Below are 18,032 nucleotides of genomic sequence, written 5' to 3'. Positions count from 1 at the left end.
GTGTTAATTTGTACTGAGAGTAAGTGAATGAATAAATACTGATGGGGGAAGGGGTGGAAGAGAGAGCGAGGGTAGTGGTGTAAAGGCTGGAAATTGGCAGGAATTGATCCAAGTGATTGAGATGTAAGCCCTGAATTGTACCAGTTGATTCTACAAGTTGATTCTACCTAACAATTTTGAAAAGGGCTATAGCATAGCGCTGCGGAATGACCATGCTGCTTTTTTTCCATAGACAAAATCAATACCTACAGCAACTTTTGAAATGTTTTGTTCTTTCACTTAACTCTACTTTTGTCTTCATTAAATCACTAATAAATTATTTTGAGCTTTTTTGAAGACTTCATTGTCCTTTGTTAATCCAGAGCAGACATCTCCCAGTCTGACAACTAAACCCTGTGCCTGTGTGGTATATAAATACAATTTGCTTCAGCATATTTTACTTTCAAAGAAACTTTTAAACTGTCATGTAGAAGACAATTCTGGTGTGTTTGGGGCACTGAAGAATAAGCTTTGATGCTACTTATGAATCAGTGTAATTACTCTGAATTAATGCAATTTTTATTGCCTTTAAAGAATAGTTTCTGTCAAAAAATATTAATATACAAAAATAAGTATTATCAGTTTGGCTTGGAGAGCTCTTTCAGAAAGTTATAACTACCCTTTTGAGGTTGCTGTTTGCAACTTACTCTTTTTCAAAAGGCGTATTTCACACAATGTTTAGTCCTTCAGGGATGAAAGACTGAATTTGACAAAAGAATGACACTTCAAAATTAGATTTCATGTTTAGAGAATAATTGAGATGATAAAATATTCTTTAAAATAGATATTGAATGGATCCTGCTCTAATAAGCTGACAAAGCATACATCTATATTAAGCAAATTAGAGATTTCTTTTGAAACCCTACATAATACCTAACATGAGGGGTTTTTTGGGGTTTTTTCTTTTTTTTTTTCTTTTTTTTTTTAGCTTACTTGATGTAAAAGCACTGCAGAAAATGGAGTAGCGAGTATTTCTTGTTCTGTGGGTAGAAGTTATGTATTTTAATAGAATATTTAAGCCTTCCTGACTCAATTTGCACAAGGAGTATAACTGATAACCAGTGTTTGGTTTGATAAAGAGACTAATTTTAGGTTACAGGATTTTCCTCCTATTTTTGATAAATGTGGATTTATTTATTTGTGTTTGTTTGTTTGGGCTGATGGGTATGCAAACAAATCAAATTATTTTTAGGGCTGAAAGAAATTAATAAGAAAGCTTTATAATTAAACTCATAGCCTGACTTTTATCTGTTGCAGTTGAATATAAGAGGAGTAGGTCCTAATCTTTCCTGTTGTCTGACAGTATCACTGTTTCTTACACAGAAATACGATGGCCATCTTCCTATAGAAATAAAGGCTGTTCCTGAGGGCTCTGTAATTCCCAGAGGAAACGTTCTTTTCACAGTAGAAAACACAGATCCAGAGTGCTACTGGCTCACGAATTGGATTGAGGTCAGTTTTGGAAAGTTTACTTGTTTTTTCTAAGTAAATATTAATGCACTTATATTAAAGGCTGAATCACATATTGGTTTAAGGGAAATCTCTGGCAGCTTTCATTTTCTGCTTTAAATAAGCCTGGATTCTTTATTTAGTGCTCCTACACGGACCTTTTCCCCTACCTGGTAAGAAATTGTGAAAAATTTAAAGGAAAAACTTACAGTGCTTTTATCCACAAGGAAAGGAGGATGGGAGGAATTGTGTGTCTGTAGCTTGGGAGTGATAACTCTGGAGATGGCCAATACCTGGCCTGCCTTATAAAGGTATTATAAAAGCTAATTACTTTAGCTCTAAAGCAAACTGTTGGAGGCATGGGTGATGAAAATAATTAGACCCTTCTGTGCCTGATTAAATGCCAAGTGGGGATTTTCAAGCCCTAAGCAAACCTACACCTAATAATGTGATGGGTTTTGTTTTAGACCATTCTTGTGCAGTCATGGTATCCAATCACAGTTGCTACAAACTCTAGAGAGCAGAAAAAGATTTTGGCCAAATATTTGCTAGAGACGTCTGGCAGCTTAGAAGGACTGGAGTATAAACTGCATGACTTTGGCTACAGAGGAGTTTCTTCACAAGAGGTAATATGACTTGTCTAATAATTTGAGGAGTCTAATCGTTCTTAACTATAAAGGATTGTAGCATTTATCTGTTACCAGTTGTGTCCCTGTTGAGCAGTGAAACTGCAAATGCATAGAGCGCTGTGTTTGGACTTACTGTGGAGAGGGGAGATCTGGGGTGAGGGGGTAGGTATGTGTCTAAACTGTAGCACAAGGCTGGGAGAGCTTTCTTCTATATGGAAGGCATCTTTACTCTGTAAACGCACGAAGAGGTTATTGGTGAAACAGGAGCCAAGTCAGTTTTGCTGTTACAAACTAGTGCTAGGCAGTGGCTGGATTTAGGCACCTATATTTGGCATGGCAACTGAAAATTGTATCTTTTTCAGACTGCGGGGATAGGAGCTTCAGCTCATTTGGTGAACTTCAAAGGAACAGACACTGTAGCAGGAATTGCATTAATTAAAAAGTACTACGGTACAAAAGATCCGGTTCCAGGATATTCTGTTCCAGCTGCTGAACACAGGTAGGGATATTGGGCTGTGAATGTCTCTTTAAAATAGCTTAACAAAATGCAATTTTTTTTCTTATCCCTCTTTCTGTCCAGAAGTATTAAGCTGTTTCGCTTATATCGTACAGTGTTAGCCAGGAGTGATCCAGCCGTTGAGGCCAAAGTTCAACATGAATACCTCTGTATGTTCTAGGGCACAACTGTGGCATGGTTGTTCTTAACTATAATGTGTTTAAATGTTTTTAACTATAATCTTATTATCAGTGTCTAAGTACATTTGGATGATTCTTTTTAGAATGGACTGAAGGCTTACAGGTTAAAGTAGATATTGAGGATTCACATTGTGAACTTTGAATTTTGTTTTAAACATAAAATCATAAAATGCAAAAACCATGTAAGTTGCAATTCTGGATTCTCCCAGACTCTGTTCTCCCTCCAGAAGAGGCAGTTGTTCTAAAGATTCCTGTTAGCATAACTAATTTAGCCAATGGTAAATCCTTGATCTCTCACTAGGAATTGTGAATGAGTTTTTTGAAAGTAAAGAACTGATCTCAAACAGACATTTGAGATTAAAAGCTCTAATTTTTTATATCTAAATCCTTTAGAAGTTCAGAAGTGAATACAAATCCTTGGATTTTAGTTGCATGTCTGCAAACTGAAACAGGCAGAATATAAAGGAAGGGATTGTTATATTTTCCCTATCAAGTAAGAAAGCTAGTGCTTTTAAATAGTGAATATTTTCACTTAGGATTGCAAGACAGATAGTAGAAAGGCTTACATGAGCAGCCCTCATAGGGTAGTGGGCTTCTTTAAAGAAACACATAACTTTCTGGACCATTGCTATAGTGCTGTTCTGCAACTCCTGTTGATCAGTAGAAGTGACAAATTTTGTTTGAAGCTCTTAGCTTAGTACTATAGTCAAGTCCAAAATGATGGCTCAAGCAAGTATAAAATTCTTTGTAATGAAAGCAGGCACATGGAGTCAAGAGAACAAGTGTGTTTTGCACAGCATATTGAAGTGGTGGTATGAGAGCAGACAGCTTAAACTGCCCTAGTTAAAGTTCACATTGCCAAAGGCAGACTGCAGTCACCCTTTCCAAGTTAATACATGAAAAGGGTCTCGTGCAAGAGACATGAATTTTTCCAGAGTTGTTCTACTGCTTTCCAACGTGAGGTTGTGGTGCGAGAGTGGTGCCTACCTCTGGCATGCCACCAAGGGTGGTTCCTTGGGCTGTCCCAGCCTCTTTGAAACACATTTTGTTTTGTCTCTCCACTACTGCGATTTGAGGCTTCCTTCATGCAGTAATTAATGGTGGCATTTTATGGTAAAACTTCAATGCCCACTAGCTCTTACTGCACACATATGCTTTGCATGAGAGCATTTTTAGTTACTGAAGTCAGTTACGTTGGCTGACCTGTGACAGCCACATACAGAACAGCTACTGCAGGTCAGCTGGCATTCAATAACTTACTACCTCTCTTAGCAACATTATTTTATGTGCTTGCCTGTACCCTTGTACCAAGGGTAATGCCCTGAGGTTCCTCTAGAAGAATGTTTGTATGAGTGAGCATAATGGTTTTATATCACTATTAAAAAAGAGAATAAATAGTGGTTTCTTCTACGATTTTCCTAACACATGCTGTTAGTGCTCTACTTCCCATTTTGTAGTCTGAAGTTGCCAGGGCAGATGTTCTGTTCTTGCATCTGTAGTTCTCCAACTGCCTGAATTTCAGATTTAAGAATAACTCACAAATACTAAATAAATAAAGAAAAAAAAAAATCACATTTACGTGTGAAAGAAGTTTCATGTGTCAAGTGTTTGTCTGACTTGTCAAAGATAACAGGGTGCTGTTCATTTAGTATATAGTATATTTACTGTCCCTGCAACACAGAGCTGATAAGCACATAATTTATGCTGTCTTGTAATCATATTGCCTATCATTATCTTGAACTGCTGCTGGTAGGAAATACAGAATATGTGGTTTTACATATTAATGCTGCTCTAATACAGATTTTTCAATTGACTTTACAGTACTATAACAGCTTGGGGGAAAGATCATGAAAAAGATGCTTTTGAACACATAGTGACACAGTTTTCTTCAGTGCCTGTATCTGTGGTTAGTGACAGCTACGACATTTACAATGCGTGTGAAAAAATATGGGGTGATGACTTGAGGCATATAATTGAAGCCCGAAGTCCAGAGGCACCGCTTATTATCAGACCAGATTCTGGGAATCCCCTTGACACTGTTTTAAAGGTAATCAATCCTTTCTTGAAGCCATCGATATACACTGTTGGGAAGGACAATTGTTTGTTTTGTAATGACTGGCTAACAAACATAGGAAACATAATGCTCTAAACTGATATTTGTAGTATGTAGTTGATGCTGGGTAATTTGGACCTATGGAAAAATGTAAACATTTGCCTCATCTCAGTATACACATGAAAACTTTTGCCGTCTGAATAGTTTAATCTTTTTCATCATCAAACCCATTCTTGCATACCATTGTTGAAGCTTTTACAACAGTTACCAGTTTTGCTGGTCTAATGATGCTGAAATGGTTCTATAAGGAGAAACTTTTATCACAAATAAAATGGGAAATAACTTGAGTATTAATAGATGCCAGGCCAATAGGACTTATTACCACCAAGTTTAGTTGTGCATTAATGTAATTTGCTGTTTTATGCTACAAAGACAAGTTTAGCACTCTTCTCCCTTGGGTAAGACATGCATTTAAGTCAGTGGCACGTGACCCCCAAGTTTAAAAAAAATGCTTCTTGCCTTGTAGCTCTTTAGAGAGCACAATGCTTGTCCTAGTTCTATAATAAAAGCTAATGATATCTCTGCCTTTGAGTAGTTGTCAGCCCTGCTTTATTATGAAAGTAGGGGAGATTTTAATTACATTGATACTCTATCAAATCAGATACATACAGCTTTATCACTTTTCTTTGGGACAAGTGACATCACACATGAACTTTGAATAATCTTTATCAGAGCTGATAAGAAAAACGCCTAACTGAAGTGTTTCATTTTAATTATTGGTGGCTAACAAAATCACAGAAAACTGAAGGCTTCATCCACCATCTTAAGGGAGGTCAAAAGAAGATCAGAATCTTCAGTTGACATATTTAATAGCAAAAACTCACAGCAACCAAAGAGAGAAAGGAGGGAAACAAGGTTCTGATTAGCTTTTGGGTACAAGTTTATAAAGGTCATATGGTCTGTGACTGCTTTAATCTAATGGCTTCCTCCACAATGGCTGGCATGCTTTTTGTTTCTGTGCCTAACTGGGTAGATTTAGACCTGGATATGTGGGTATACTTATGGATTTTTCATCTTTTGAGAGAGCATGACTCAAATGTGGAAGTTGTTTCTTTATTGGAATGGCAGGCTCATATTTTAAGTTTGAACTGTCTCCCTTTTCAATAGGTCTTGGAGATCTTAGGGAAGAAGTTTCCCATTACAGAGAACTCAAAAGGCTACAAGTTGCTGCCACCGTATCTCAGAGTTATTCAAGGGGATGGTGTGGATATCAACACCTTGCAAGAGGTAGGAGATCCTGTTCATGTGTTAGGGTGACACTGGTAATGCTGATATTTAATCTGGACTTGGTTATGACTAGTCAGATGTTGCAGCAGAGACTGCTGACCCCACTCTGCCCTTCATTCGACCCTGGCAGGATATCCTAATGCATAAAACAAATTCATTAAAACTCCACAGGGAATTATTAAGATGCATAAAAAACCCTAAAAGGCATTTCCTAATCCCGCTGTTGTAACCCTTCTCCTCCCACTGTCTCTCCTTTTGTTTGCTTTCATCCTGCTTGTCAAGTCTAATTCACATCAAAGTCTGGTAGTGTTTGGTCCTTTCATTGATACCTAAAGCACACTGCATGATTGCTGTGCCATAGGAATAGTAGTAACTAACTGGTTTGGCTCATTAGTTACGTACCATCTGAAGTGTTCACATATTGAATGTGTAGATTTGAAGGAGACTTGTTTTTAATAACAAGGGAGGCAAGTTCATTGATAGGGCAACTAGTGGTATATGCATTGTTGGAAGCCCAGAAAATATGTGTAACAGGCTAGACTGTAGTCTGAGTCAAAAGTGCAATTCCATCAAGACAAAAATTGGTTATTTAGTAGATGCTGAATGCTTGAAACTAGTTATAAATTCACCACTAGTGACTAGATGGGAGATACTTGGTAATATAATGTGGTCACAAAGATACAAACTTCGGTAACTACAGACGAGAGGTGTATAAAAGGAGGAGGACTTGACTTTATCAGGTTTGTCTGTGATCATTCATCGTCAGCTGTATTAGAGTTCAAAACCAGAAATAAGTTAGATAAATTTAAGATTAGTTTTACTTGATTTTTATTGACACTTGTCTTATCTTTCTAGATTGACACATCCTTAGGGTCCTCTTAACAAAGTTGATTTTTGCTGCTCCTCAAGAGAGACATCAGGCTTGGGTTTTAGTTAGTCTGAAACTATCTGCACATCTCATATGGGCACATAATGTGGACCTCAATGGCAGAAATCAAATTTGTCACGCAGATCCTTAGAGAGCAGTTAATATAGAGATTGTTACTGATACGCCAGCTGTAGTGCACTCACGCAGTACACTTTGTTCCTCCTCCAATAGCCTTAAAGCAAATTTTATTTTACTTTATTTTTTGTCCCATGTGGTTTATTAAGAATATACAGCTGTGTTGATGTGCTTAGCAGAACACAGGCATGGGAGGTTAATAGCTGGGAAAAAAGTCTTATCATTAGATACAAGGGGATGAGTCTTTTAAATAAACTTCTGCATATTCTCAACAGCTGTTTAACAGGACTGATGTCTGTGTTAGGCAAAGTATGTTGTGGTTGAGATCTTTGAGTTGTGACAGGAAAGAAACTGGACTATAAATCCTTTCTTGTAAGGACCTCAAAGGTTTCTTTCTGTAAGTTATATACTTACAGAAGTAACAGGACAAAATTCAAGGATGCTCATATAGCATCAATTGTAATCAAAATCGCAAAACTAGTATTTAAAATCTTTACATTAGAGATAAAAATGCATTGCTCTCCAAGTTCTAAGTAGAGCAGGAAAATAATTCTAGCAGCTAATGGGAGAGGATGAGGGACAGAAGGAACAAATCTTTGTTCAGATGATCTGCCTGTTTACATATTTTCCTCAAACTGTAACTGATTATGAGGAAAAGTCTACCTGCAATACATAGTAGAAGAGGTTAAAGATCCAGTTCCACAAGACTGACATAACTCACAAGACAGAGCAGACATAACTCACACCTGCCTAGTGGCCATCTTCTCATCCCTTCCCAATGCTCTCATCTTGCCGTGCACCTCATATCAGCTTTAGTCATCGAGCCGCTGGTCATTAAACTAATGTAGCCCACACATGTAGCAGCAAACTAACTCAGCCAGAAGTGATCAATTCTGTGGTTTACTGAATTAAATTGGCCCTCAAAATGGGCCAGCGTTCACCAGCACAATACAGGAGAGAAAATAGACTGTTGTTTTGAGCTGGGAGAAGCAGGCAGGAAGGAAAGATGCACTTCTCATTGGACAGTACCAAGTTATGTTGAAGCAAAAAGACCCATGATCTTGCAGCCTAATGTTAGTCATGCTTAAATTTAATACATCTCTTTATCCTCTCATGTCAGCAAACCCAAGGTTACCGTGCTGACTTCTAAAAGACTGGGTAATAGCTTGCCATTAAAAAAAAAATAACAAACCACCCAAACCCAACCCAACTCTGAAGGTATAATTCATCCCTTTCACAAAGGAGTTTACGTGAATGAGTTATATGAATGTATTGTTGTGGCCATCTTTCCCTTTCCTCCTGCCCGCCCTATATAGCCTGTGCAAGTGATTATTCTCATTATTCCGTATCAGTCTTAGATTCTAGGCATGACTTATTGTTATGGGTCAGATGAGAGGTAATGGGTACAATAGGAAAAACTGGAGTGAGTAATGGTAGATCAGTCTGAACTGACTATCCAAACTAGCTGTTTGCTAGTTTAATAGTTAGAAACAGCAATATAGAAAACAACTCTGTATCAGTATAAACTGGATTTTAAAATTCTTTGTTTTAATAGGGGATGCTGGTAGAACAGGTAAGGAACCTTTTCTGACTTTCTTGTAGCATTTTCACTTTTTAAAATCATTCCAATCTGCTAACTCCACAATGTAACACTTTCAAAGGATTTTCTTTGAACATTCAATTTCCAGATGTCTTTAAATTTTTATACAAAGAAAATCCTCTAATCTGGAGTCACAGTAGATACATTAATCATGTTCATAATGGTCAGAGGAAGCTGGTCAAAACCTTGACACCTGAACTGTTCTCCCTGTATATGTTTGAAAGCGTGAGACAAGAAATTTTTCTGTATTGTTTTCCTTTGGTGGAGGCTTCAGTTGCTTCAGATCTCCCCCTTTTCTTCTTCCCTACTACTGCTGCTATTTGCCATTTCTTCCCCATACCTAAGGAAGCTGTTATCTGGGCCTCTGCTGTGGGTCACTGATAGAGCCAGAGCTGTCTTTCAACTTAGTCTCGATTTCCCTTCCCCACCCCTCACCAGCCAAAGATCAATCAGAGTAAGGAAACCTCTTGGGAGAGGAAAGGTGGAAGCCAATCCTTCAGTCAGGGTAAGCAAGGAGTTGTGCCTGTGGCACGAGATGAACAAACCATCTGCAAATGAGAGCAGGAACAGTAGCTGAAAGGGGGTTCACATTTCTTCTCAGCCAGGCAAGAAGGTTAAGCAGCCATGGCCCAACTATGCTATACTTGTACTGGCATCTGCTAACCTACATATATCAGTGAACATGAAGTCTGAGCCTTGGTAGGATGTTGTTTATTCCAGGTGTTTGTGCTACATCGTGCAGGCATGTTGATGTGAGTTCAATGTCAAAGCTAATCTATAAAACTGGATAAGGAAAGGAGTAGAATACATTGCTCAGACTTGGCCAGCAGTTCACATTGGCTTCAGGCTAGGTCAGTGTTTGGACAGAACTTGATCAGAGTCCAGGTGGAGTTTACCTACATTTGCCTTTTCAAAATATGGCATAGATATCTAGGCCCGGTCAAGTCTGGTTTCTTACAGTACTTATTGGCCTTATGCTTAAGTAGACGGTATAGAAAATCCCTTTTCTTACCCTTCCTTTGTCATCTTCTGTTACTTCTGAGATGCTTAAGGGAGAACTTTATTCATTTTAGTCCTTTATTCTCCTTGAGTACCCCTTTTAACTGCTTCTGGGAGAACCTAATCACCTGAAAATATGGATTTCTCTTGTGCATGGTCACCATTCGAAAGGGCATGACTACTGCTAAAATTCACAGGTTTGTCATACGTTGAGGGGGTATTTGTTCAGGATACAAAGTGTTCTCTTAAGTGAAAGTCATGGTGGTAATGCCCAAGATTCATTTCCCTTGGTTTCTTAAATGAAGCTGAGTAAGTTGGTACCATTAGAATGACAGAAACTCACTGATGAGATCTCTATGGGGGAAATCCCTGCTAAAAATGTAGTGGAGATGTGTTTAAAGCATACCTTCAGAAGGTGATAACTCTGCTGTTGCCTGGCCTCTGTCCGGCATTCAGACTGAGAGTATCTGTGAAGAGACAGTCTGCATGTGATTAAATGGGTAAACAAAATATTCTTCTGTTCTCAGTAATATGCTCTTCTGCTTCCATTAGTCACCTGTTTGCCACTGGCTGAAGTTGGAATTGTCTGTTTCTTTTTTTCCCTTATGAATGAAACTTTAATTTTGCCTTAGCTGTCCCTGCCTTAGCTGTGGCTTGGCATCAGTAGCTCCTGAAATAGCTCTGGTCAGTGTTACTCTGACATTTCTTTTTGATGCAGGAGGCTGAAACTGCGCAGAATGAAGATTACCAAATTTCTGATGTTGATTTCTGAAACTGCGCTGTTCCCCATAGATTATGTCGTTCCATTCTGTTTCTTACCTTCCTTTTTTCTGGACGGATGTTTGCTGTTTCACCCACTCTGAAGTTTTCTCACGCACTTTTTTTTGGTAAAACGGTTAGGAGATAGGAGTTCAAACACTCTTTTGTTGGAGCTATGACCATCATTTCAGGCTGTCATAAGGGTAACAGGTCAGGGAAACAAATCTTGGCCATTTATGAGCATGACTGAACTAGCACCCATTACTCCAGGCTAGAGGATGTCATGTTTGTCTGGATAGAATGAGAGTAGGAGGAAATGATATAGTAAGTTTTAACTGACTGCTGATAGCAGTGAAGTTCACATTGATCTATACCTGCCTGAGAAGATGGCAAAGCAAACTTTGTGAGCAGCTTCATGTATTTCCATTTCCCATCTCCAAAATTGCTGATCTAATTCTAGTCAATGTCATTTTTTGGGAGAACTGCTCTGTTGAAATTATTGGTCAAAGTGAGTAGTAACTTTCTGGAGTTGCTAAGTGAGATGACTGCTTTGTTTCAGGATACATGCTATGCTTTGAAGTCTTCCCATAATTCTGAGAAATTGGGAAGCTCTGAAATACTCCCTTAAAGTCTTCCATTTTCTTTAGAGTTCTGATTGTCTGAGCACTGCATTACTGTACTAGCCCTATTTTGGGAAGTATATGTGCTGGCATGATAAATAGTTTTGGGGCAAAAGCTTTCTACAATTATGCCATGCTGAAATCACAATTAAAAATGCAAACACTGTGCCAAGTATTGACAGAATTGTTACGTACATCTCCTGGAAACTGAATGTTAGTTGGTTTAATTGTCTGTAAAAGCATCTTGTTTAAGTAGTCTAATATTTTCATGGAAAAATGCCATCACCTGAAAGTATGCTTCATCATAATTTTCTTTCTCTTATTAGATTGTGGAGGGAATGAAGAAGAATAAATGGAGTATTGAGAATATTGCCTTTGGATCTGGTGGAGCTTTGTTGCAGAAACTAACCAGAGACCTCTTAAACTGTTCCTTCAAGTGTAGTTATGTGGTGACCAACGGTCTCGGGGTAAGTCTTTGTACAACTTCTACCACTGTGTTTTCAATAGAGACCTCCCCACTTGAAAACCCTCTTGACATTTCCCGTTACACTACCACCACCTGCGCTGGTACACGAGCCCCACAGAGCCCTCTCCTTTAAAATAAAATACTCTCTTCACTTTAGGTAAATGTCTTCAAGGATCCAGTTGCTGACCCGAACAAAAGGTCAAAGAAAGGACGACTATCATTGCATAGGACGCCTGCTGGAGATTATGTGACGCTTGAAGAAGGCAAGGGAGACCTTGAAGAGTATGGACAGGTATGGATTTCCAAAGTGTATTTCATCATTCCTTATGCGAAAGTAGTCTGAGAAAAAGCAGGTTTTAATTAAAAACTGAATTTCAGAATTTATTTTTCGTTATCTTTGTTCAACTCCCTTCTTATTACCTCACATGTCCCCAGTGCCAAATTCAGTGACAGCAGAATGTTAGGATGCCAGGCTTTACAATTAGAAATATTTCTCTTTATCTTCAGAAAGAAGAGAACATTGTTGCTTTTTCCCAAAACTAATGTTGCAGAATATATGCTAACAAGTAGTTTTGTATGGGCTATGTTGCACAATTGGAGTAGTGATCTGAGTTGGAGGTGGGAGAAGGACAGCTGTAACTAAAATTTGTTTCTACTTAACCACTAAGATTTTTTAATAGTTCCTTTTGGTATTAATGCTCTGTACATGGAGTAGTTACTCAGTTTTCAAAGATGTAAATTTAAAACAGGAATTCAGTTTTCCTGTTAATTCTTTACAACTGCAAAATGAAGTGCTATTTCAGTAAAATAAGCACAAACTTTATGCCAATGTCAGGCTTTCAGTTTGATATCTTCTATATTTTCAGTGTGCAAGCAATGAAGTGCTTACCTTTAGAGCATGTTGAGTCTCTCTCTGAATTGAGAGGACTGAAAATAAGTCATCAACTTGCACTTCAGCCTTTAGAAGCTGGAAGTTTTAGTTTTCTGGTATACAGAAGCACATTTCTGTGCTGCTAGGCAGAGGGGTATTACTAGGTGTGCTATTTTATGCAACAGTAAGCATAAAACTGAGATCTGAGAAATTTCAAACCAGAAATCAAAAGTATTTTTCAAAGTTACATATACAAATATGCATGTATATGTTTGTGATGAACATTCATCAGATATATATATTTTTACATGTATAGAGGGAGGGACCTAATGATGAGAAATCTCTTCGAAACAAATCACAGGTCTTTGGCTCTGAATTAGGCCATATATATAGTTCCTTCCTTTTTGACAGGTGAAATAATTCATTAAAAAAAATTGTCCTGGGACATTAGGGGTGTCTATTTGCTGAACAGGTTCTGGGGCTCTCTGGGAAATTACAGGTAAATCTGCTCTTGTGGTCCCATTGCCCTAATGCCACAGGTCCTTGCAAGAGGTCTTCAGGCGTAGCGCCTGCTCAGCATTGCTGTACAGCTTCTGTACAGCTTCTGTACAAGCACATTGGCACAGCTTCTGTACAAAGCTGTGCTTGTTGCTGTTTCAGTGTGTGTTTGCAAGCACTTCTAATGCACTGTTCCACAAAACGTGCAGAGCGGACAGTCAAGAAAGATTTTTTTTTTTTTTTTTTTTTTTTTTTTTTATTTTTTTCATAGTTGCTCTAGAGGAAATAACAGAGGCTTAAATGAAATCTTTAATTGAATTGTATTTAATTGATTGAGTGTCACCTTTCTTATTAGTTTGTAAGCTAGTAAGGTATATTTAGTGTGTGTATTTGGCTTTGGCCAGATGTGGACAGCTCACTTCAGCGACTACTCAACACAAAGCTTCTGTCTGTGCACAGGGTGGCCTGAAGCCTTTGTTCTGCCTAACCATTAGTGAAAAGTGTCAGAAGAAGCTGTAAAGATTTAGTATCTTGGCAGTCTAAAGCTCTAGTCTTACCAGGGTTGGTTTGGGTGCTCACTTTTGAGTTTGTATAACCTACGTTGTTTTTGTCAAATCACTCTTGCTGAGGCAGTGGTGTTTCTTGCAGGATCTCCTTCATACAGTATTTAAGAATGGAAAGGTAACGAAGTCATATTCGTTTGATGAAGTAAGACAAAATGCCAGGCTGAAGAACAGTGAACTAGAAATGGCGTCTCACTAAGTTTCATTCCATGTCTGTGTATGTGTGTGTGTAACAAGTACGTACTGCATAGCTACCGGGTTTATTGTACAGATTTGTGTGTTTGTGTTTTATGACATCGTAGCCAAATTATTTGTTGGTTTATGGACATACTGCCCTATCTTTTGCCAGTCTTTAGAAAAGATGAAATCAGGAAATGGTACTTTCATTGTAAAACATATTTAATGCTAAAGTGTGCTTTTTAGGGCCCTTTGCCAGTAGTGACTCAATCTGATATTGATCTTTTCACAAATGAGACAGAGCTGAAAAACTTTTTTATATATAACAGAATATCACAAAATGGATTTACATAAAATTATCATGATTGCTTTATGTTTATATTTAACTTGTATTTTTGTACAAACAAGATTGTGTAAAATATATTTAAAGTTTCAATAATTAAGTCTTTCCAACTTTTCATGATTTTTATGAGCACAGACTTTCAAGAAAATATTTGGTGGGGGGGGAAATCCATTGCCTTTTGTCCATTAATCAGCAAATAAAACATGGCCTTAAAGTTTGTTGTGACATCTTACCATTTGACAACTAAATCAGGACTCATATCTCCTTAAGATCCCATAGAATTGCTGACCTCACCATTTCTTGTAGTTGTCTGTATTAGTAAATCTGCGTTAAAGCAAATTGCTGTTCTTACTAGAAGGTTTAGGTACTACAGACCTTGCTGGCACAGTAAGGTATGTAAATGAAATGCCAAATCTGAAAGGATTCTCTACTGCAACTTAACTTGCCAAGTCTATCCCACTTGGCATATGCACCTCAATATTTTAAGAGTAAAGTTTTTAAGAGATCTCCTCTTCCACTATAGAATATATGTGTAAAATACTGAAATATGGAAGCGGTGTATTTTAAAGTAATTACACTTCTGGGTTTATTTTTCATATGCTGTAAGTGACATGACTTTAAAGCAAAATACTGGACTGGGTAGTGCACTTTTTTACTTTTTTGTATTTTTTTCATTGATTTGCCTTTTGTCAGACTGGATGTTAAATTGTAAAAATGTTTAACTATTTTTGTTAACAACTTTAATAAAACTTTATGCTAGCCAAACTCCTACATGAATGGCAGACCTGCTTCCCCTTCTTGCCCTGTCTCATTGGGCTGAGGAGGGGCTTTTATTTTGCAGAGGGTAGCTGTAAAATAGTGTGTTTGAGAGATACTTTTGAACTGTCTGCACTCGATTGTATTTGCTCTCTGCATATGCTTGATTTGAGTATCTGCTGGAAAATGAAACTGTTGAGGATTTTATTTGAGAAGCTATGTAGTAACCTCTGAGATGTTCGATAGTACTGTAGGATGGCTCTCACTAGAAAAGTACCTCCCTTAGAAACAAAAACCAACAGCAAACGGCTCCTGCGTTATGCTGGTGATCAATTATCAGCCAATGGCTTAATCTAGTGATGTAATTAATGCTTCTAATTAGTAAATGATGCTACAGAAAAATTTTAGGGGTCCTCTAAAATTTAAGCTACAGAATTTTATAAAACATGCTTTTAAAGGAAGATTGAAAAGCCATACTTCATTGTTCTTATTCTCTTGCCAAAAAGAGCCACATCAAAGCACCCATAATGTTTCCAGGGTTTGTGGTTAAGACGTTTATGCCCAGTCTCAATAGTTCTTGTTAATAAAAACTTGTTTTCCACTTGTAGTGTATGTAATTATACATTGAAGTGATGTATTGTTTCAAAAATAGTGCTTTAGTAAGTCTCTAAATGCTGACCTTTCACACTGAGGAACTGCCTTCCCTTTGCTATGAATGATACTGTTTGTATTTGGCCAGGAAAGGTTTTAAATCTGGACCTAGGATCAGTAGCAGGTAAATAGTACAGAGCCTATTTCACTCCTCCCCATGTGTACTAGGGAATTTTATGATGTATGGTTTAAAAAACAATAAAGTAAATGCTGCTTTCATTCTGTACCAATAAAGATTTTGATAACTATTGACTACCCATAACTGATATTTTTGTACTTGAGAACTGAGGATATACTGTGGAAGCACTGTTTTCTTGTGTACCGTGAAATACATAATTGTTCAGTATTGTCTAAAACTTTTACCTTATTAGTTGGAGACTTGAAGCAAATTGTCTACTTGTGCATGTCACTTTCAGGAAGTTGTCACATCACTTATTAAGTGTTAATAACTTTAAAAGGGGGTAAAAAAAGAAATCCACCTGGTGCTATTCAGACCTGAATATGTATGTGTCTGTGTTTGGCGGTTTGACATTCTGGGCATCAAGGAGTTGACAGAAATGACTGCAGTGCTTGAACCATACAATATCCTAATTTTTCCACGTGAAAGCAAACAGCATGTTTGTTTGCTTGAAATTACTAGATTTGTAGTCATTGATATATTTTAATTATGCCCATTTCATAATATAATACAATATTTGTTTTTGAAAATAGGAATTGGGAGTTTTGTGTTTAATACTCTTATTTGTAACCGTATTTAGCATAAGAAATGGATTTTATAGGACTTTTTTTTTTTTTTTTTCTTCAGCTGCATGATTATGAAAAGATGCTTTTTTGGTACTTTGAAAGATCTGAGGAAAGAACAGGAGAGTACTGAACTGTTTGTTTTGCCAAAATCAAAACAAAGCTTAAACAGGTTTTATTTCTTACAGGTTTTTACATTCCTTCTTAACCTGTTTAGTGAAGAATAAATATTCCTCACTTAAATCCTCTGTTAAAGTAATTTTAATGTACTCGGCATCAAATACCAGTATGTAATACACATGGAAATAAAGTTTAGTTCTGGCAGTGAAAATAATAGCCATCTGACTGTGTCTTAAAGTTGTGATGTTGGGCATCAGATGTCATTCATCTGCTCTTTGTTGCCAAACACAGACCAGAGCAGAGCTGTGCTGTCATTACAGCCCTCTGCAGGGGAGCTGCCCAGCTGGCTTGCATGCAGTTTGTGGTTAAGGGGTAGAGTTTCAGTCAGCTCAGTTCTAGAGAAGAGAAGGGAAACTGGCCTCTCTTTTGGCCCCCTTTTTGGGGGAGAAGGGGATGCATTTGCTTCAGCATCTTGTCTGTGCACAAGAAAAGAAGCACGTGTAATTGAATTTGATATAAGACATCATCCTCTCTTTATATTTTATATAATCGTTTCTCAAAGATTCAGTACTCAAATTTTACTTCTAAAGCTGCTACAAATTCTTGTTTAAAAGCAAATTAACTGAAGATGTTGCAGCCTTCTATTCATTTCAGTATCTTTCAGAAAATAATGTCAGCTCCTCAACTGAGAGAATGTCTTGTCCCTTTGGACAGGATTTTCATTATTAGTTACACTTTTAACTCTTACATAACTTGCAGAGGGTTCATTGCAAATGCAGATGCTGTTAGTATGGGTGTATAAGGCACCTAGCGTAAAGATGATTTATCTTCACTTGTTGCTGGTCCCTTTAGGTCATGCTGTAACGTAAAAAGGGGATCTTGTAGCCTCTGACAATGGTCTTTTAGCACCTGAATTTAAAGTCTCTGTCATGTTCTCTTTACAGAGAACATACGCAGCCTAAGTGGCAGGCAGGCCTCTTCCTCCTCCTTTCCGTGCTGGTAAAAACCTCCAGCTACTCCAACTTCTCTCCCTCTATAATTAGCCTTTGTTCAAGGTGGCTACCAATGGTGAGTGTGTGGTGCTGAGCTCCAGGTCATCACACAAAGGAGTCTGCAAGGAAATTCCAGGCCTTGGACTGTGCAGGAGAAGGCAAGGGACTCATAAATGTGTCTCTTCCTATGTCCTCCAATTCTACTGTAATCAATAACGTAGTACCTGTGCTGAGCTGCTCAAGGCAGGAACTGTGAGGATGGATGCATTTGAGCAATGGTTTTACTAGTAGCACAACTGGCCTTGTTAATGATTTTAAAACACCCTTCACAGTTACCTAAAACTCTTTGGTTTTAATTCGTGGTAAGGTATGAAAAGCACTCAGCAACAGAGCATTTCCAAGAAGTATTTTCCTGTGGCACAGTATTTTACTGAAGGGTACCCTGATTGCTGCTGCAACATAATCCAGAGCAATTCAAAGGAAAAGGGAGCAAAGTCAGCAGGATTCTGCTCAAGTAACATATTTTGTTCCATATCATTTCCTTACTAATCTTCATCTGACTACTCCTAACTGCTTTCTGAATAGAGCTTCTAGAATTTTCAATTTATGGTGAGGTTTCCTGGAATCAATTGCAGTCCTCTCTCCTATTCCTGGCTAGAGTAGAGAGGTCTTTTAAGGACGGCTAGGGAGCCATCATGCTACTAGCAATGATTTTAATTC

The 18,032-nt window shown here is 37.8% G+C and overlaps 1 protein-coding gene across 2 annotated transcripts in view; it reads left to right on the top strand.

Moving 5' to 3' along the window:
* The window catches only part of NAMPT (nicotinamide phosphoribosyltransferase), a 29,968-nt gene extending 14,254 nt beyond the window's left edge, over nucleotides 1–15,714 (top strand). The window contains exons 4-12 of one of the 2 annotated variants that reach the window (XM_030479527.1): nucleotides 1,363–1,491; nucleotides 1,956–2,114; nucleotides 2,480–2,616; nucleotides 4,635–4,860; nucleotides 6,034–6,153; nucleotides 8,712–8,729; nucleotides 11,461–11,601; nucleotides 11,758–11,892; nucleotides 13,618–15,714. In XM_030479527.1, coding sequence (XP_030335387.1) covers nucleotides 1,363–1,491; nucleotides 1,956–2,114; nucleotides 2,480–2,616; nucleotides 4,635–4,860; nucleotides 6,034–6,153; nucleotides 8,712–8,729; nucleotides 11,461–11,601; nucleotides 11,758–11,892; nucleotides 13,618–13,731 — 1,179 coding nt within the window. In that variant the 3' untranslated portion in view covers nucleotides 13,732–15,714. The remainder of the gene's footprint in view (nucleotides 1–1,362; nucleotides 1,492–1,955; nucleotides 2,115–2,479; nucleotides 2,617–4,634; nucleotides 4,861–6,033; nucleotides 6,154–8,711; nucleotides 8,730–11,460; nucleotides 11,602–11,757; nucleotides 11,893–13,617) is intronic. The other variant, XM_030479528.1, reaches the window with a different exon arrangement.
* Nucleotides 15,715–18,032: the final 2,318 nt, after the last annotated feature.

The sequence above is a fragment of the Strigops habroptila genome, chromosome 3 (assembly GCF_004027225.2).
Source record: "Strigops habroptila isolate Jane chromosome 3, bStrHab1.2.pri, whole genome shotgun sequence".
Classification (NCBI taxonomy): Eukaryota; Metazoa; Chordata; class Aves; order Psittaciformes; family Psittacidae; genus Strigops; species Strigops habroptila.
This window is presented reverse-complemented; position numbering and strand designations above follow the sequence as displayed.